This window comes from Oreochromis niloticus, linkage group LG6 (genome assembly GCF_001858045.2).
Source record: "Oreochromis niloticus isolate F11D_XX linkage group LG6, O_niloticus_UMD_NMBU, whole genome shotgun sequence".
Lineage (NCBI taxonomy): Eukaryota > Metazoa > Chordata > Actinopteri > Cichliformes > Cichlidae > Oreochromis > Oreochromis niloticus.
In genome coordinates, this window is record NC_031971.2 from 12,152,622 (window position 1) to 12,172,494 (window position 19,873).

The 19,873-nt window shown below is 39.0% G+C and overlaps 2 protein-coding genes across 2 annotated transcripts in view; both read left to right on the top strand.

Annotated features, from left to right (window-relative positions):
• LOC100698530 (collagen alpha-1(XI) chain) overlaps positions 1 to 12,419 on the top strand; it is a 42,761-nt gene extending 30,342 nt beyond the window's left edge. The window contains exons 41-66 of the mRNA XM_003457765.5: positions 59 to 166; positions 351 to 458; positions 552 to 605; positions 694 to 747; positions 1,117 to 1,224; positions 1,300 to 1,353; positions 1,447 to 1,500; positions 1,582 to 1,635; positions 1,720 to 1,773; positions 1,898 to 2,005; positions 3,065 to 3,118; positions 3,656 to 3,709; positions 3,793 to 3,846; positions 4,063 to 4,116; positions 4,200 to 4,307; positions 4,397 to 4,450; positions 4,735 to 4,788; positions 4,871 to 4,978; positions 6,671 to 6,724; positions 6,844 to 6,879; positions 6,991 to 7,044; positions 7,187 to 7,517; positions 7,656 to 7,768; positions 7,935 to 8,003; positions 11,206 to 11,439; positions 11,531 to 12,419. Of these exons, the coding sequence (XP_003457813.2) occupies positions 59 to 166; positions 351 to 458; positions 552 to 605; positions 694 to 747; positions 1,117 to 1,224; positions 1,300 to 1,353; positions 1,447 to 1,500; positions 1,582 to 1,635; positions 1,720 to 1,773; positions 1,898 to 2,005; positions 3,065 to 3,118; positions 3,656 to 3,709; positions 3,793 to 3,846; positions 4,063 to 4,116; positions 4,200 to 4,307; positions 4,397 to 4,450; positions 4,735 to 4,788; positions 4,871 to 4,978; positions 6,671 to 6,724; positions 6,844 to 6,879; positions 6,991 to 7,044; positions 7,187 to 7,517; positions 7,656 to 7,768; positions 7,935 to 8,003; positions 11,206 to 11,439; positions 11,531 to 11,677 (2,334 nt within the window). The 3' untranslated portion in view covers positions 11,678 to 12,419. The remainder of the gene's footprint in view (positions 1 to 58; positions 167 to 350; positions 459 to 551; positions 606 to 693; positions 748 to 1,116; positions 1,225 to 1,299; positions 1,354 to 1,446; positions 1,501 to 1,581; positions 1,636 to 1,719; positions 1,774 to 1,897; positions 2,006 to 3,064; positions 3,119 to 3,655; positions 3,710 to 3,792; positions 3,847 to 4,062; positions 4,117 to 4,199; positions 4,308 to 4,396; positions 4,451 to 4,734; positions 4,789 to 4,870; positions 4,979 to 6,670; positions 6,725 to 6,843; positions 6,880 to 6,990; positions 7,045 to 7,186; positions 7,518 to 7,655; positions 7,769 to 7,934; positions 8,004 to 11,205; positions 11,440 to 11,530) is intronic.
• Positions 12,420 to 17,110: 4,691 nt separating this feature from the next.
• The window catches only part of LOC100694555 (noelin-2), a 39,414-nt gene continuing 36,651 nt past the window's right edge, over positions 17,111 to 19,873 (top strand). Inside the window, exon 1 of the mRNA XM_005462650.4 lies at positions 17,111 to 17,353. Within this exon, the coding sequence (XP_005462707.1) occupies positions 17,291 to 17,353 (63 nt within the window). The 5' untranslated portion in view covers positions 17,111 to 17,290. The remainder of the gene's footprint in view (positions 17,354 to 19,873) is intronic.

Below are 19,873 nucleotides of genomic sequence, written 5' to 3' on the forward strand. Positions count from 1 at the left end.
AATAAAAAACTGTTTTTTAAGCATTCAAGTGTCAACATGGCGTGCTTATTGTTTCTAGGGGCCAACGGGTGAGAGGGGCCCTCCAGGATCAGCTGGTGCCATTGGACAGCCTGGTAGGGCCGGAGCAATTGGAGGACCTGGACCAATGGGAGAGAAGGGGGAGCCTGTAATTACATCTAATCTTCTATGGTCTTATATTATATTTGCCTATTTGGTCCATTTTCATAAGCAGCATACATGAAAAACAAAGATCCATCAAAGTAGTCGGTCTTTGGTTGGATTATTAATTTTTACTATTGATATGTTTTGTGCAGAATAACAAGAATTAAATGTGTGTATTTGTGTCCCAGGGAGAGAAGGGTCCAATAGGACCGGCAGGTCAGGATGGGGATCAGGGACCTGTAGGGATGATTGGGGCAATGGGCCCTGCAGGACCTGCAGGAGAGGACGGGGATAAGGTAAAACCAAATGCACCTGTATGAGCCGGAGGGGATGGGTGAGTATGTGTCTGTACTGTTGTTATAAGCTGTGTCCTCTGTATGTGTCCACAGGGAGAGCAGGGAAAACCTGGACAGAAAGGCAGCAAAGGGGACAAAGGAGAAGGAGTGAGTCTGGAGCTGCAGACGTACATACTCAATAGTGCACAAAAATATGATCATAAATGTTTGTTTCATCTTCCCTCTCTCCTCACAGGGGCCTCCGGGGCCTACTGGCCCCCAGGGGCCGATAGGTCAGCCAGGACTTCCAGTGAGTTTGCTTCTCTCATTTTTTTGTTTTGAGGGTTTTGAAAATTGAAATGTCTCAGTTTACACTGTCAGTGTCAGTTCTTCAGCTAGCTTTTCACTTTGTAGTTTTTTATTTACCGTGGTGTGTATTTCATGATGAAACTGTATTGTATTCTTACCAGTAGTATGGGTACCAAAGGTCTGACCTATAAATAATTTACCCATCGGATCATTCCCTTCATAAATTATTTCCATTTGGTACTTTGTACTGATACTTCACAGTTTGTTGTCTCTCTCAGTCAAACAGGTTTAGCAGGAATTACATCATTTCAGAAAGTTAAATAAACAATTTCAGTCGTAAAGACATTTCTCACTCTCCCCTGGATAACAGGGTCTAGATGGTTTGCCAGGTCCTCGGGGCCAACAGGGCATGTATGGCCCCAAAGGAGATGAAGGTCCCAGAGGCTTCAAGGGCTCTACAGGACCAATAGGATTACAGGTGAGACTCCTATTTTATGAAGGCAAACAATAAAGTCTGCACTCTCGTCATATAATGCTGTATGTGTTCTCCAAGGGCATGCCTGGCCTACCAGGAGAAAAAGGCGAGAGTGGCCATGTGGGACTGATGGTGAGCTCTTAATCTGTTTTATTATTTGCCACATTTTTTCCACTCCATTTTCTATAATCAGTAAACTTATTTCTGTCTCATCACATGATTTAGGGTCCACCTGGACAACAAGGACCTTCTGGTTCTCAAGGACCTATTGGCGGGCAGGTAACTCTCACAGACATATTTGTGGATCTGCATTTAGTGATTTACGTTTTGATGAAATTAAAAAGTCTCTGTGGTGAACAGGGGCCACCTGGTCGTGCCGGGATGGTTGGGCAGCCAGGTGTTGTTGGAGAGAAGGTAAAGAAAATAACAAATAAAACAGCTTTTAGATATTGATGCTCTTTCCAGATGATCTTACACCTAATTTGCCTTCCCTCTTAGGGTGAGGATGGTGAGGCAGGTGATCCTGGACCAGTTGGTGTTTCAGGAAAGCCGGTGAGTTTGTTTGCCTATTTGGAGGGCACGGACATCCTTTAATTGATTTCTAATACTCCATTTTTTTCTCTTTTCCTTTGACATACCCAAGATGATCACTTACTCTGTTCTTTTGTTGTTTTAGGGAGCAAAAGGAGAACAAGGGGAGAAGGGAGATACGGGTCCTCCAGGAATGTCTGGTCCTCCAGGAGCTAGAGGCACCCCAGGGGAGGATGGAGCCAAAGGCAATGCTGTAAGCGACATTCATTAAAAAAAAAACTTTCTATTTAAGTGTTTATCAGTATTATAATACTAGTCAACCCAAACCACTGTAATACACTATGAAAATCTTTGATTGCCTGATTACGTTTAATATAGTTTGTGGTATCCGAACATTCTTCCCTTCCTATACTGTTTAATGTACTAGACAAGCAGGAAAAATACTCCTACTCCAACCACTTGTTGGAAACCTGTTCAACTGCTTATTAACACAATCTTTTCACATATCCAATGATTCAGTCACATGTCGGGAACTGTTGGGAAGTGCATTTAGGCATGTAGAACTGAGCATCAGAATGGATAGCAAAAGTGATCTAAGTGACTTCAAACGTAGATTTGTTGATGGTTCCAGATAGGCTGGTATTAGGCTGGAGTATTTCAGAAACTGCCAGTCTACTGGGATTTTCCCATACAGTCATCTCCAGACGAAGAGTGGTCTGAAAAAGAGAAAATATCCAGTGAGGAGCAGTTCTCTAAAAATGCCTTGTTGATGCCAAAAAGAGAGAATAATCAGAGCTCATACAAAGACAACAATAACTCAAAAAACTACTTGTTACAATCAAGGTTGGCAGTAGAGGATCTCTTAATGCACAACAGATCAAACTTTGAAGAATATGGGCTACAGAAAATACAGGCTAGCTACATAAGTAAGGCTAACAAAAAAACAAAACATTTAGCATTTAGCTAAAGCCTTTAACTACTAGCTAAAGGTTTTAGAGACAGAAGCTTCACAACGTAGTGCTGTATTTAATTTCCATAATATATAAACAGTCAGAAAATCAAATTAAAGTCAAATAAGCAAGAAAAATTGGGTTACGGAACATTTCAAGGAGTATTTCATAAAGAATACAACATGACTAGAAAGAGAAGTAATCTCTCTTTAAAACATAAAAGTGTTGTATATTTTTTTGACTTATTTCGTAGCGGATGCACTCTGTTTCTGTAGTACAGCACATGATTCAATCATTTATGAAATAGACTCTATGATGTACAACATGTTGCTGTAGTAGCGCTTCTCCTTCACTCTCCGCAGGGTCCTATAGGTCTGACTGGGGACCTTGGACAGCAGGGAGAGCCTGGACCCAATGTGAGTGTCTTCTTCTTCTTCCTTCTCTTCTGTTTCATCTATCGTCCACATTCTGTTTGATGCATCCACTTTACAGAACAAAGACTCACCAAAAAAGAGCTTTCTAGGATAAAAAAAATCATTATTTTTTTAAAGGACTTCAATGTTTCATCTTTCTCGGTTGCATTGCACTTGCAGTTTCCTGGAATTTGAATTAATCCAAACTAAAATGTTAAAAATTTATGAGGACCCATAGAGAGGGAGATGTGGAATAAACCAAACTTTGAAATTACATCCGAGCTAAATTTGAAAACACCAGGCAAACATATATTTTAGATGATCTGTGGAGGAACAAAGGTCCTCGCGAGCTCATTTAAGAACTCGTATATTACCACTGAAAACTAAAGTACATAAAATCCTCATTATGTAACATCTTTGTAGTTGTTGTTTTCTCAGTCAGACGTCTACCAGGCTAGTTTTTTTCTTCTTTTTTCCCCATTTTATTGCTTTGAAAGCTGTTATGTGTTCCTCTGCCCACAATCTTTGTTTCCCCATCAGGGTGTTGATGGCCTCCCTGGATCTAAAGGAGACACAGGAGACCCTGGAAAACTTGTAAGCTGTAGATTGCTGTATGAACACAAAAGAAAACGCAACATAATGACCGACCATCTAACCTTTTTCTTTAAATGTACCAGGGACCCCCAGGGGCACCCGGGGAACCTGGACCATCTGGACCTCCAGGGCGAAGGGTTTGTCTGTTTTTGTTATGATGTTCTTTTGTCTGCATGCAGAAACCTCATTTTCTATTTACTGTTAAAGCTGAAGATGAAAACTTCTGCTGTTGGGCAGAGGTTGGGAGTATTTTTGCTTAATGCATTCTCACTGTGCGTATGTGTGTGTGTTTGTGCATGATTGCACCTGTATGACAGATTCGGGTTAAAACGTTTTAAAATGTTGTTCTCCAGGGCCACATGGGGAAACCAGGAAAGGAAGGAAAAGCAGGCCTGAAAGGAGCGAAGGTGAGAGTTTGAAACAAGTCTTTCAATAATAACTTCTAAATACTGGCAGTGACTGAAAGCTGACTTGCTTTCTGTCACTGCAGGGTGCTCCGGGATTGGAAGGTCCCATTGGGAAGACGGGCCCTGTGGGAGCCCAGGGGCATCCTGGCAAGCCTGGTCCCCAGGGTCTGAGAGGGATCCCCGGGCCTGCAGTGAGTTAATTTAGGAAAAGCACAGAAGGAGAGAGTAAAGCACGAAATACATGATGTTTCAATCATTTCTGTGTCTCTATTTCTTTCAGGGTGAGCAGGGTTTAAATGGACCACCAGGCCAGACAGGACCACCGGGTCCTATGGTAAGATAACCCATCAAATAGCAAATCTGAGAAGTTTTCAACAAAATCACGCTTCCATCTTGCATTAAAACCACAGTTTGATGTTTTTGCAAAACAGATATTATTCTAAAGAGAATTTAAATGAGAAAATACCCAGACTCATATGTGTATAGCACATAAAACCAAACTATAAAAGTTAACATTACATTGCAATATAAAACACCTTGAGGCAACTGTTGTTGTGGTTTGCGCTATATAAATAAAATTGAAGTGGACTGAATTGACTCATCATTTCATCTCCTCAGGGTCCACCGGGTATAACAGGACTGAAGGGAGACCACGGCAAGAAGGGAGACAAGGTGCGTTCATACTGTACTCACAAATATTCAAGTTATCCTTTACTGGGACTTTTCTTTGACGTCATCTGTGATATCTTTGTAGGGTCATGGTGGTGTAATAGGTCTGATAGGGCCACCAGGAGACATTGGAGAGAAGGGTGACAGAGGACTACCAGGAAACCAGGGATTACTGGGTCTAAAGGGAGATGAGGTGCTTAAAAAACACTTGAACACACACTCCAACCAAGCAAATAACACAAGATGTGCAGAGGTTTGTCATGTGTATCATGAAGGTCCAATATCAAATCACAGAGACATCTAGATGGTGCTGTCACAGTTTTAGCTTTATGGTGATATGCAAAGTATAAAGTTTGCTACAAACAATGGTTTTAGAATCTGTTTTTGATAGAGTGAATAAAGAACTGAAATTTGTCCAGTTATATAAATGTCTATTTCAGATATTATAATATCATGATGTTACCTAGCAACCACCTTCCAATGGGATAAAATTGCAAAATTGTATTATTTATAATAATAGTAATAATAATTACTATAACCACTTATAAAAGTATGACATCATTTTAATTTAATGATAGTAATATCTAATTTAGCAAATATTAAATTACATTATTGACACATTAACTTATGAAGTCAAGTTTACAGTACTCAAAGGTTTAATCCCACATAAGTAATTATGTAAATGTAGTTAAAGGGACAGGATTTCAAGGCAGTGTCCTGGTATAGTTTTTCAACCTTAAGCAAAATCTTACAAGTGTTTTATTTATATAATGAAGAGGGTGGACAATGTCTGACTGATGGGTGTAGCAGTACATTTAGTTTAACTGCCATATTTATCTTTTATTTATATCAACAGCATCTGCCACCTATTTTTTTTAATTTCTCTGTGATTAGGTTTATCAGTTTGTCAGCAGCACAACGAGACCAAACAATAATGCAACATGTCCTAGTAAACACTAACTGATGTTCTGAAAGCAGTGGACGTGCACTGCTGCAGCTTATTTGGGAGTCCTTTGAATCTTAAGGTCAATAAATTTCATGTTATGAAGCTGATTCAAGCTGAGCTTCTTTGAGGGAAAACATGATGTTATTTGAGTGAAACAGACAGACTGTGTTGACTAGCTTACACTGTAAAAAAAATAAAAATAAAAGTGGAAATAAAAGTGAAGCTTTCACTATATTTGCTGACAAAGATGTAATAAGACAATAAAGCACCAAGCTTTACTGTCTTGCATATAAGCAATCATAATGATGTTGATCTTGGGGAATTATGAACAGAGGAGATTAGGAAAGTTTGCCAAGGTGTATTAGCATGCTGATTTTGATCTTCTTTATTCTTGTGTCAGTTATAATTCGTTTGCAGTTCTTCACACTGTGTAATGGGAAGAGCCATTTTGGGGGGTGTTTCCTGCTCATTAGTATTACTCTTGTCACTTTGGATGATGACAGGTTACGCAATTCGGAGTGGCAGAGCATCAGCTAGATCCATTAACCAAAATGTACAGTGAAAATCGAACAGGCATGTCGAAGCAAGCTGGATACAGAGACAGTTCACCTTCAAAGTAAAAGCTGCACCTTTTGAAGTGTGTAGCGCTAAACCAAAGAAACAACTAGCTTTAACAATAAGAACAATTCATAAATATTATAAGAACATATTTCTGTCACTTTTTATCACTGGATAAATTGTTGGTATGACTGATGATTGCGGACACTCTGATCTGTTTATTAACTACAACGTGATGGTTATTTTTAATGTCTATATACTTTTAATTGGTTTAAACAGATATCATCTGGCATTGATCCCAAGCTTTCCAGTATTATTCTGATAACTAACTGCACGTAAAAGGAATCTGCTGACTATGTTCACCCCACTGTGTAATATCAGGGTCCAGTTGGTCCATCAGGTCCTCCCGGTCCACCTGGTCCTACGGGTTTGTCTGTGAGTGTGCACGATTATTTTCCTACATGACTTATAAACACATAAGCATGGAGATTTCTGGAACAGTGTTCATTCTGCATCCGTGTTTCCTCTTTTTTGCTCTCTCATTTCTCTCACAGGGTGTGATTGGTCAGAAGGGTTCTAAAGGAAATCAGGTAACTCTGAGGTTCATCTTTTCACACAACTGAATTATTCAATGCTATTATATTACACCATAACTACTCATAACTGAAACTGAAAGACTGATCATTTTGGGGCTTATTTAGGGTCCAATTGGTCCTAGAGGAGACACTGGGCCTGCAGGACCTCCAGGACCCCCAGTGAGTAATATTTAGTTCATTCAAGAACCTTATGACCTTTGTTTACTTTGCCATTGATCTGTGTGCATCTGGACTCTTCTTTTCTTTATTTGGCTACTTCAATCCATTCTTCTTTATGTCTTTTCATCTACTTCCGTCTCAGGGACTACCAGCAGCTGGTGTGGTCCCTCTGCCACAACGAGGAAGAAGAAGGAGAAATCACTCCTGGGTGGATGGTGCTGCACTTGAAGATGAAGAGGATGGGGAGGAGGAGGAGGTCATAGATGGGGGAGAGGAGGAAATGATGCAAGGGGATCAGGCGGAGCAGGACAGCCAGCTAAATGAAAAGAAGGGCCAAGGCATGGAGGAAGTGTTTGCCTCTCTATCCTCGATGAAAGTCGAAGTAGAAGGTCTGCGCACCCCGCAAGGGACATACCACAGCCCCGCCCGCACCTGCAAAGAGCTTTGGCTTCTCCACCCAGATCTCCCCAACGGTACTTCATCAGTTTATGTTCTTGGCCATCTGTTAAGCACAGCTGTCTCATTTCAAGATAATCTGTAGATTTTTTCTGCTGCTTCTGTCTGCTGTGGCCTTGGCCCCCCTGAGGTCCTCTCTTTGTCTCTCTATCCAGGCGAATACTGGATAGATCCCAACCAGGGTTGCCATAGAGACTCCTTCAAGGTGTTTTGTAACTTCACCGCACAGGGAGAGACGTGTCTGTACCCCGACAAGAAGTTCCAGTCGGTTAGTTTACATAAATACAGTGTGCTATTTTTTGGAGCAATACGATTAACATTAAAAATAAGCAGGAGGCTGTATCAAAAGCTGCATGATGTAAACACTATTTAGTCATCATCAGTTTGCTGACTGTGTGAATTTGGAGGTGATTCTTTTGTTTGTCTGTTATCAGGTAAAATTAGCATCCTGGAAAGGGGAAAAGCCTGGCAGATGGTACAGTCAATTCAGGAAAGGAAAACAGGTATAGTTTGATCATTACTGCACGTATTTTTTGTATTTAACACATCTGGATGAGTGCCAGTTACAAAGCTTTAAAAGAAACTCTGAATTTTAGAGACACTTGGGGGCAGATTTACTAACAGACTGTGCCAGCACAAAATCCTCTTTTGGCGTAAGAAAAGCTGCTGCTGGTATTTACGAAAGACACACAGTGTCAGTTTGCAACTGAAGGATGTTTTTGTGGCTGTCCTTTCCACATAAATATTTGTCTGGGATTCCCTTCCAGAGCGTAACGTTTTGAGAGGATAGCATTTAAATGATTAAACATGATTTATTCAAGTTTGTAGCCTCACATTGAGTTAAATTAATACTGAAATAAGGCATGTCTTATTTTTTCACCTCATCCGGCTATGGCTTAGGAGTTAGACCAGATTATCTACTCATTAGAAGGTTGGTGATTCAATCCCTGGCTCCTCCAGTCTTCACATCAAAGTTTCCTTGGGCAAATTATTGAACCCTGATGCACTGATTGGAGTGTTGAATGTTAGCTAGAATGTTAGTGAATGAGATATGTTGTATAAAGTGCTCTGAGTGCTCAAGTAGGGTAAAAAATACCTATGTAAGAACCAGTTAATTTACTTGAAATAACATTAATTTTAAATAACAAAGAGAGAACAAGCTAGTTATAAGAATGAGTAAGGCAGATGGCTCAAAGCTGTGAGTCCTGTGCCAAAGCTTTGGCTGTCTAACTCAGAGTCCTCACCCTGCATGTTTAGACCCAAGCCCCACATATTTCTGGCTCTCAGGAACACTGGTGTTTTTATCAAACAGAGCTGAACTTAATTGAACTGTAGTTAACGCGGAGTGTCTGTGGATGATGCCTCAATAATGCAACCTCTTTTACAGAGAGTCAAGTTACTTTTTACAGTGAGAAGAGCAGCTCATATTCACGCTTATAGTCACATTTCTACAAGAAATCAGCACACAGTGAAAAAGTCTTTCACTCCTTTACTCACTTGAACGGAGAGTGACTTTCATGTCATTTCTTTTTTCTTAGTTGTTTTTAACATATTGAAATATTGAAATATCTGTTAGATTCATGTCTGAATGTTCTGTATGTAATATTAAAACATTGATCCAGCAGCCCCAGAGTGAAAAACACACACAAAAAAACCATCTGGGGTGAATTTATGCACATTAACATTATCTTCATCAAGGTTCTGGATCTGACCGTAAATGAATTAAGTCACCTGTTACCCACAGATTTAAGGTTTATAAGGCAGAAAGTTTGTAATATTTTGCATCTTTGTCTTTGCTTTTTTGCTATTGTAGCATCGTGTTAATAAGTAAATCTGGTCTAAGCATCTTACAGATTTCATGAGTAATTCCAAACCATCTGAATTTAGACTTTGGCAGCAATCGTATCGGTGATGGGTACACCAGGAACTGTTTCCCTGACTAAAGGCCAGTTCATGCTTTTTGCATGCAAACGTCAGAGTGACGCACATTTCATCATGTGCCCAAATCTGTGAGGGTGGATGAATACTCCTCTGCAGACGTGCAGCCCAAAATATTTGACTGAGTGCACTGCGCAGACTGCATGGGCCAGTGGGAAAAAATGGATACTGTGGGATATGTGAGGAGGTTTTTTGTTATCCACAATTTTAGATTTCAGCTTTAAATGAATACAAAGACACAGATGGCTTTAAACTCCTGCTAAGAAATAGTTCCAACTTCTCCAGAAATCCTGTCCGCCTACTGTGGTACTGTAGAGATGGGATGGAAACACACTCTGGCTTTCAATGCGCTTGGCTCACCTAAAAAATCATTGGTGTGTTGCAGCAAGCCAATTTGTGACTATAGCTGCTGCATTTTACTGCAAAGATCCTGAGACTTATAATTCTTTATAAGTCAAAGCTAACCTTTCAGGAACATCCATGGGGACCATGTGTGTTTTCTGGTTTGATGTAAGGGGCAGCAACCCTGTCAATAATAAAATATTTATCTGTCTGTATCGCAGACAGGTGCATAGCATTTGTAATAGCAACCACATTCACGTCTGCATGTGTTTACCTTGGCTGGCTCTCATGGGAAAATTTGGCTGCATTAAAAGCTAATAATAATACTACTACTACTACTACTAATAATAATAATAGTAAAGCTGAATAGGTTTGTGTCTTTGATGTTCAACTGCAAAATAAACATACATTTTCAAAAGTGCTAATTTTGTGAAGAGGAACATTTACCACAATAATTTTTGGTACTTATCATGTCAAGTAAAAGAAAAGAAAAGCCCAGCGGTTAATAGTGGAACAGGCAGCATGTTCTGCAAAACATGCAAACTGCAGCAAGAGGAAGATGAAGTCTGCAGGTGAAGCCGGAGAATAATTGTGCAGCCCATGCTGTCCAGCTAAGACTGTTAAAGAGGAGAAATTAAAATTATTTTTGTTTTTTTTAGTAAGGTAGGATTCAGGTGAGGGCAAAAATCTGAATGTGTGTTGCTCTATCAAATGAACTGCTGTGGCCTGGAGGGACGCAGGTGCTGCTCCATTCTTGTCTTTACGAGTTCAGAATTCTGCAAAGGGTAGTAGACTTGGAAAAACAAGCTCAAAGAAAAAATTAGATTAATGCTAAACAACAATGGTGTGGTAAATGTTTTAAAAATAATATAAAAGTTTTAAAAAGTAAGTGGAATTAAAGTTGGTTAGTAAAACTTTTTTCGGGATGCTCTGTGTGTACTAGATGCGCCTGCTTCTTGTCATTTCAAAACGTGTCTCTCTGACTTGTGCTGCGCTTTGCTCGGCGCAGCAAGAAACCATTATAGACACAAATAGTGCAGCGTTGCGTGTACTGCGTCCGATGTGAAAGGGCCTTAAGGCTAGGAAGCATATTCTGACTTAGACTTCTAAGACTTTACTGTAAGGTGATTACCAAATTTAACATAGTAATGCTTTACATACCGTGCTACTGAAAAATGTAATGTGATTGCAGTAACGTGTTACTTTGTAACGTGTTACACCCAAAACTGTTTGCAGTTATGACGTAGCTATGGAGTAGAATTCACACTGACCACCAGTTAGTGAGAAATTTTGGATGCTAAAATAATTAAGCTAAAACAGGAAGTGCCCAAAAAATACAGTCTTTTCTTTGCATATTTGCTTTGTCTGAACTGTTTTGACATTGTATGGTGTTGTTAATGAGTCAATGTGATCTTGGTGCTCCAGTTTTCCTACTCCGGGTCAGATGGCGTTTCAGTCCACATTGTCCAGATGACCTTCCTGAAGCTGCTAAGTGCCACAGCCAAGCAGATATTCACCTACCACTGCCTTAACTCTGCTGCTTGGCTGCACACCGCCACGTACAACCACGAATACGCACTGCGCTTCAGAAGCAGCGACGGCGAGGAGCTGACGTACGAGAACACACATTACATCACTGCACTATATGACGGGTGTCAGGTGAGGAACTCAGACACACATTTGAGGATAACTTATTAATTAATGATTTTATTATTTATTTACTTCATTCAATTGTCTTTGTCTGCTCTAGACACGCTCAGGGCAGGAGAGGACAGTTTTGGAATTTGACTCTCCGCTGTCCAACACGCTTCCCATCATCGATGTAGCTGTGTCCGATTTTGGAAATAAGAACCAGAAATTTGGTTTCGAAGTTGGCCCGGTCTGTTTCAACGGTTAACAAAGTCAGGGAGTAATTTAAAGGGAAAACGAGCCATGGACATTTTTTACATGCAGGGAAAAAAAGAAAAAAAACTAGATTCAAAACCACATATTTATAAGTTGATATACCTACAACAGTGTTCCTTCTTCTGCACACACACTCGTTTGCATACTCTGTCCTTCAGCAGCCCTGTCATGCATTCTCACTGTGGGCTTACATGCTGTCATTAAGAGAACTGCATACATGTACTGATTGTTAAAAACCCCTCAGCGACACTCATTTTGTCCTCTTTTCTTTTTGAAGGAGTAAGTGGTGCTCTCACAGTTTCATTCATGTCCTTCTGTTCTTACAAATAATGAGCTATGCACTCAAATCTCATCCATATGTAGTCACACAGAAACATGTTTCTGCAACATTCATTCTCCATGTTCTTCAGCATTGTCATCAAACCTCAATTTGTTGTGTTGTTTTTATCCGTTGTTGTTGTTGTAATTTTTCAATTATGCCGATCTGTTATGTCATGTATATTGGAGTTTAATTCATCATGGTGCTATAATGGAGCTCCTTCTGGAGTAAATTTTTAAAATGGGTACTGGGGCAGTGCATTTTTTTCTTTTTTTCAACATTGTGAAGCCATGTTTAATATTTTTTCTGCTTAACAAACTGTGGTGTGTGATTGCCTCGAGATCTTTCTATGCATATATGTGTGGGGAAGTGACTGATTAACATATTTTAATAAAAGTACATGATGTACATTTAAGTTAATAAGATTAAATTTGTTTTTACAGTGAATACATGTGATTAACAAAGACAACTCCAGGAGCAGCTTTAGGTCTGCACTTCCATAATACATGTCAGTTTGAAACTGGTCTTGGAGCTTGCAGGTGTGTCGGTCTGGCAAATATTTATGGTTTCTTATGGGTAACTTATTTTTTATTTCCTTTAAACTTAATTGCACTCGTGGACACATCTAAAAGATAGAACATTAAAATAAATAAATAAATAAAAACTAATGAACAAAGTTAGCTACATAAAAGCTGCATAAAATTGCTAATCGCATTCGTTAATAATCAAATTGTGTTTGAAATTTAGCTGAATTATGTACATTGTCATGTACAGTGTTGAACACACTATATCAGATTAGTTGTGCGTGGTCTGCTAACATGAGCAGGGCTAGCACCTGTAGTCCACAGGTTGTGTTACGTTGCAAGTGATTACCAATTCCTTCAGTTACCAACATTCAACCTTTTTTTTTAGTTTTTAAAATGTAATTAATTAATTAATTTTATATCTGCAAGTACTGCAGAACTGTGGTAGTTAGCATATCTTACAATTGATTACAGTCACTTCATTGTTTCCAACTCCCTGTAACAAAGAGAGAGGTGCCGCCACTGTCAGGGCTGGAGCCCCAGTTAGTGGTGGGTGGGACGTCAAAACCCATAATAAAGTATCTTGGCCATAAGGGTAGAAGGTATAAAATATTACAAAAACTGATTTATGCACTAAAATGCCATTCATACACAGCTGCACAGAAACCTGCTTCTGCAACATTCACTCTTCATGTTCTAAGTAAAAGTATAAAAAGAGGGAACCTGGTTTCAAGTGAAAGCAGAAGTGCCTTAAACCTGCATTCTTTTTAATGGCCACCGGTGGGGCTATAGTTGTCACAAAAAGATGTGTGGTCTGATAGAAGTCATCATAGACAGCCATCGGACTTGACATTTTCCTGGTGAGTTTATGGGCTCAGCCATTCATTCATTGGGTAGCTCAGGAGGTAGAGCAGGTGATCTGCTGATTGGAAGCTTGGTGGTTCAATCCCTGGCTCCCCTAGTCTGTATGCCAAATATCCTTGGGCAAGATGCTCTCTGATGCATCCATTGGAGTATGAATGTGTGTGAATGGTAAGTAAGCATTTAAAAGCATAGAAGACAGTGCTTGTGTGAATGGGTGAATGTGGCATGTTGTATAAAGCAAAAAAGTAGAAAAACGCTATATAAGAATCAGCCCATTTACCACTTCTGTTCATAGTATTTCCATTTTGAAAATTTGGATTATTCCAAGTTTCATAAAGGGGGATTATCTGTGATCCGATCATTACCATTTCAGATCAGTCCTTTGCTCTGCCAAGAGGCCAAGACGGCAACAGTAAAATACGCTCATCTCAAGGCTTTGAAATGGGATTTGACTAAACAGAGGGTCACACTGAGATGGTTATGTCTCTGGAAGTGTCCATCTTTTGGGGTAGTGTGGGGGTACTTGTTCTGAAAATTGAATGAATCACAAAATAAATTACAAAATACATTAAGTTACTTACTCTCAGCAGATAATTATTTGTTACAGTATTCGTTACATTACTTTCTAGTTAATCTTCAACATGGCCTGAGATGCACTGAATTAGCAATGCATCTGATTAACATAAACCAAAGGCTACAGCTCCACAGAAGACACACTTTCTTATAGTGATTAATTACTACCACGAAGCCAAGAGCAAAGCTGGAAAGGAAAATGTTGTGGCCAGGCTGACTCTGCTGGAGAAAAAAGTAGTGCTAGAAATGGAGATTAATCCTACGAGCCTGACTGCTCATCACTGCTTTTGTTACCTGTTTAAAGGCAAGCTTTTGCTCTTTCAAAGGGGTCAGTTTCTCACAACTTGCTTTATATAAGCAAGCTGTCTTTGCAGATGCTTACAAAGAGTTGATGTCCTGTTAGCTGCTGCATTTGTTTGTGGCTGCTTGCACTTCCATCACATTCTTGTTCTTTCACGAAACAAAAAAACACATTGTTCATATCTTCACTCCTCAGAAGCTGCACACAGCTCTACAGTTGTTCTTTATTGTAGCAGGAAGTGCAGTGCAGGAAAAAAAGACCTGAAAAATGAGCCGATTTTCCAAATACTTATGGAGCGCTTCATGGCGTATAGTAAAACTACATTTTGTCAGTGTAACAAGCACATGTTCGGACTTGCTTATTCTGAAAGGTCACTGTGTAGGCTGATGTGTAAAATGTTAAACCTATCGTTAACTGCATTGCAGTGACCTTAACATGCTTGAAATGTCATCTCTAAACATGAATTTAAAACCCAATTAAATTTTGAATCATTTCCAAAGTGCAGAATATCGAAGGTGAAAATAAAGGCGCTGCTGGATTTACATTAGCAGCATTCAAAAGCTTTCACTGAAAATAATAAAAGTACCCAAAAAAGTAATAATAATAATAATTTCTTTAACCGGAACATTTGAGTGAAAGGTGATTCATGAATTTCTGGCTGGGCCCTGTTGTTTGGTTGGCGTGAAGTCAAGTTTGTCATTAATTTCACGCACAGCTGGAGTAATGAGGTTGTGCGTAAGGTGTATGACTATTTGTTATTGGGTTTATACTACAGGCCGAGCATGCGTGCATTATATTTCTCTCTCGCCACCTATGTCTTCCTCAGTTGGACTTTCCTGTAACCCTAATATCTGTTACTCTCTCGCTGCCTGCTGTGCCGTCTTGTCATCTGCATTACAATCATGCTGAAACTTTAATGAGGGGAAGCAAGTGAACACAGCGAGCTCATCCAGGAGTATTTAACAGCTAATTTCCAGCAATGAAATATGGATTGTGTGACATGAAAGTCACCTACATTGTGTTTAAAGCCAGAGTGACAGGTTCACATGGAAGACAGCCAGCACAAGCTAGTATTTTTTTCCTGTTTGGTTTGTGTACTGAAGATGTCAGTGTCCAGAGAGAGAACAATGCAAAGGAAAGGAAGTTTTTTTTTCCTCTTTCTCTTATTTGTTTTAAGCCATATGAGGTGTGATAGCAGATACTGGGAATAATTACCAGAATATATGCTAACATTTTTACGGAAGAGGATTAGGGGCACTGAAAAAAAAAGTGGGCACGTCTTTTTTTTTCTTCTTTTTCAGAATTCTGAGAAAAAATAATTCTGATGAAAATTAAACTTAGAATTCTGACTTTTTCTCAGAATTCTGGCTTTTTTCTCAAAATTCTGATTTTTTTTCTACTATTGTGTCTTAATAAACATGAGAGTTAATTTTAGTTAACTTGCATGTGTTTTATCCATCTTTTATTTAGGCGGATACTGCGCCTCAGTGTATTCTGGGTTGTGGCCACAGTTAATTTATGCAGTCTATGCCTGTGAATAATATGAGCTGGTAATGACTGCTCCTTAGATACACTTTTTTAAATTTTTATTTATTAATTTGTTTGTTTGTTTGTTTGTTTGAATGCAGCTCTTTAATTTTCCATCAAGAGACAGAAAAAAATCAATATTCTCGTATTAATGCAGAAACTGATATATAAATGCATCCATTGAGGGCTGCAAGTAGGGCTGTCATGATGCTGGAATTTCAAACACAATACCCGTAATGGGAAACATACTCGATACTGGATTCCATATTTTATGCAGGAAACAACTACAAACTTAAGATGCATGTTTTAAAGTAAAGTGTTGAATAATACAAACAATAACGTCAAAGACAATACTATTGTTAAACAGCAGAAAAAACTGTAAGATAGGCTGCCAGTTTCTGTCTAGTTGCTGGTAGACTTTCTCAGCTTTAGTCAGGGACTTTAAGAGAAACACAACACTTTTTAGAAATAAATTGTTATGTTATCCTGTTAAATAAATGTTATATATTAATGCTACAGACCACAGGCCTGATTAGCTCCAACATGAATGTTATTATTTTATTATTAGCCATAGCCGCTAGCTGCTACCTTAATCATAGCTTAACACAGGGCTAAACTGCTAGCGGTTAAAAGGCTAATGTTAATGTGTGGAGCAGCTAGATTAGCATTAGCAACTGTTTAATGTTCCAGTTTTGTGAAAATGAGGACTTTGCTTACCTTTAGAAAATGTTCAGTGTTGTGAACTATGAGTGTAAAAAACTCTTTTATATATCACTCTTATATAGTCATGCGATATGAGATGGATAACTGTTCCTGTGTTATGAGGGGCTGCGTGAAGTCGTGTATCAACTGGAGGAGCCGAGACAGCACTTTTGGTATTATACAAATTTTTAGTATCGATTATTAAATTATCTGAGTATTGATTTTTTTTATTTTGACAACCTTACCAGTGAGGAATTTTTATTATTACATGAGTCAGAAAAGCTGGACATTTTTTTACAGTTTTTTAATGTGGAATTTGGGAGTTTTTAAAAACTAAGATTCCGGCCCCTTTTCCAAACTGTAATAGAAAAAGTTTTCCTGAGTTCCAGAGAGTAACTTTATGATACCAGAATCAGCAGTACAATCTCACATGCAATCTGTTACTAACAAGTGCACCCACTCACTAATTAACTGTATATTCACTCGCTGTGTTAAGCAACAAATAATCATCCTTTTCACCAACTCCTCCTTCCCTACGCCTCCTCTCTAATCTTCCTCAAAGACAGTTGCTGTCTCCAGTCAGCTCCTGAGTGGCTCTCCACAGCAAGAAGCCAACACTAGCACTGTGTTCTTCTTCCACAGCCTGAGGGGATTCAGTCACTCCAAACTAGTCAAATTAGTCATAACCTCGAGGCTAAGCAAGGAAGGTGTACAGTACGAAGTTTTTTTTCATGTCTGGTGCGTGTCAAAGCTGGGTCAAGACCAGGAATACCAGAGGGAGAGAAAAGGACAGCCATGAGTCCACCTGAAGCCCTGTGGGTGCTGCTGCTGCTGCTGGTCACTGTCAGCTCATGTAAGGTAAGGAGACACGTGTCCCCAACTTCATTCGTTCAACCTTTGTGTCAAATGAGCCAAAATTTAAACGTTTCTAAACTTTAAAGTGGTTCTAGGAAAAAAATGATGTACTCTGATTTATCATTTTGTTAGCCAACCTTGTGTCTTTTATATCTCCTGGTATTTGCTGGACATCCCAGAAATAGCTTAGCCATATTGCCTACATGCTAACAGTTAGAGGATGCATTTTTTTGGAAGGGAAACATATTTATAAGTCACAAAAAACAGGACAGAAATAAAATGAAATAAATTTACTGAAAGAAATAAAATGCTTTATACAGATCCACATCTTAAAACATATTAGATAAAGAAAATATTGCTGACAAAGGAGTTTAGATCAAAATCGACCTCCCAAAAATGATATTTTTATAGATTTGTTTTGCCAAGTTTTACGCTCAGAGAAATCACGATCACCTATATTTATTGTTTGAGTTATTTTTTTAATTGTATTATAGTTTTGAGTTTTCTTCTTGTTCTTATCTGTTGTACTGTACTGTTCTGAGAAACTTTGTCGTTCCGCTCTACTGAAAAGATGCCAATGATTAGTTTGTAAAAACGCAGAGAGGCAGCCACCTGAGTCAGTGACCAGAGACACCCTGAAGGTGTTTTACACCACTCACTTGTCATGCCGGCTCTGTTGTGCCCCTCCTCCTCCTCATGACTGTGTAACCTTAAGTGCAGCTGATTGAAATATTCATGTTTAGAGTATTTGCTGAAGGAGATTTTATGTATAATCCATGTGTATCCTGCAGGCTCTTTATCTAGAAAAAAACCCCAATGAGTATGTTACACCTGATGAGAACAAAGGCGCTATGAAATATTTAGTGTTGGTTAGTTAAATTGTTGACACATAATTGCTGGAGGCAGGAGACGGGGAACAGCCATGTCCTTCTATAGCTCTTGATGTTGTTACAGGGCTGCTAGATTAGAAACGCCGCACACATTAGTTGTGCACTGCAGTCTGTTTGGCCTTTTACAGCAGCTCAAAAACACCAGCTTCATGTGTCAGTATTATCCTATTTTCATTAGACTGAACTAATTACAAACTGCAAATGTCCATTGCTAAAAATGTATATCATTCAATGATTTTGATCCTCCTCTTGACCGCTGATTAACATGAGGCCTATTTGACACTATTCCAATATTGTGTTTGATCCTTGTATTACATTGTCATACACACGATGAATTTACAGTACAGTATACTTAGTTTGTGTTTAGGTCTTTTTTTTAAAGCTTTACATTCATGCATATTTTGTAGACTTCATCAAAAATTGCCACTTAAGTGCTGTCCTAAATACGGTCAGAAGAAAATACAATGAAATGTGTCTCATGGGTAAAGGATTCATTTAGCAATGTCACTGTACAAATTAGTTTTACAGTTCAGTTCATGTGAAATTCCTTTATTTAGTAGCAGCTCCCAACAACACTCAACTCAAGCCACTGTTGTAAGAAAAACAAAGATGTATATGCAGGCTTTTAAAAAAATAATGTACACCGTCTTTCACTTTTAAGGTTTTATACATCAGGGCATATTAATTAAAAGAAATAAAAGACTTTATATGTGTTATTATAAACATCAGCCAAAATGCAAAACACTTACTGCTTCCATAACAATTAAGAGGAGCCAGGCGCTGCTGATCAAATACACGTGATTAACTGATCATGAGTGAGTGCGAGCGCCTCTATAAAAGCAGATGTTTCGTCAGTTTGATGGTCTGGAGCATTCAGGTGTTAACACAGTGCCAGGGAGGAAACACAACAGCAATGATTTTATAGAAGCAAATGTTGCTGCCCATCGATCTGAGAAGGGTTATAGGGACATTTCCAAGCAATTTGAAGTCCATCGTTCAACACTGAGAAAGATTATTCATGAGTGGAAAACATTCAAGGCCAGTTTTCCCAAGAGTGGACATTCTAGGAAATTTACCTCAAGGTCAGTACTCAGAGAAACTGCAAAAAAATCAAGAGATTTCCAGGCCTCGGTTGGCATATTAAATATTAAAGTTCATGACAGTATACAGTTTAAAAAAGACTGAACAAGTATTGCTTGGCTGGACAGGTTACCAGAAGAAAGCGTCTTCTTTCTGAGAAGAAGCTGTTTGGAGAAAAACAAACACAGAATATCAGCACAAGCACATCATACCAGCTGTCAGCTTTGTTGGTGGAGGGCTGATGATTTGAGCTTATTTTGAAGCTACAGGACAAGTCACTCGTTCAAACATGAGCTCCTCTGTTAACAAAGTATTCTGGAGTCAGCTGTCTGTCTGACAGCTGAAGCTTGGCCCAAATTGGGAAATTCTACAGGACAATGAGTCCAATCTACAAAATAATGGCTGAAAAAGAAAAGAATGGTTGCAATGCAATGGTCCAGTCAAAGTCCAGAGCTCAACCTGACTGAAATACTTTTGTGGACTTTAAAAGAGCTGTGCATAAAACCAGTGAACTGAATTAACCCTGTCAAGAAGAGTGGGCTGAAATTCCTTC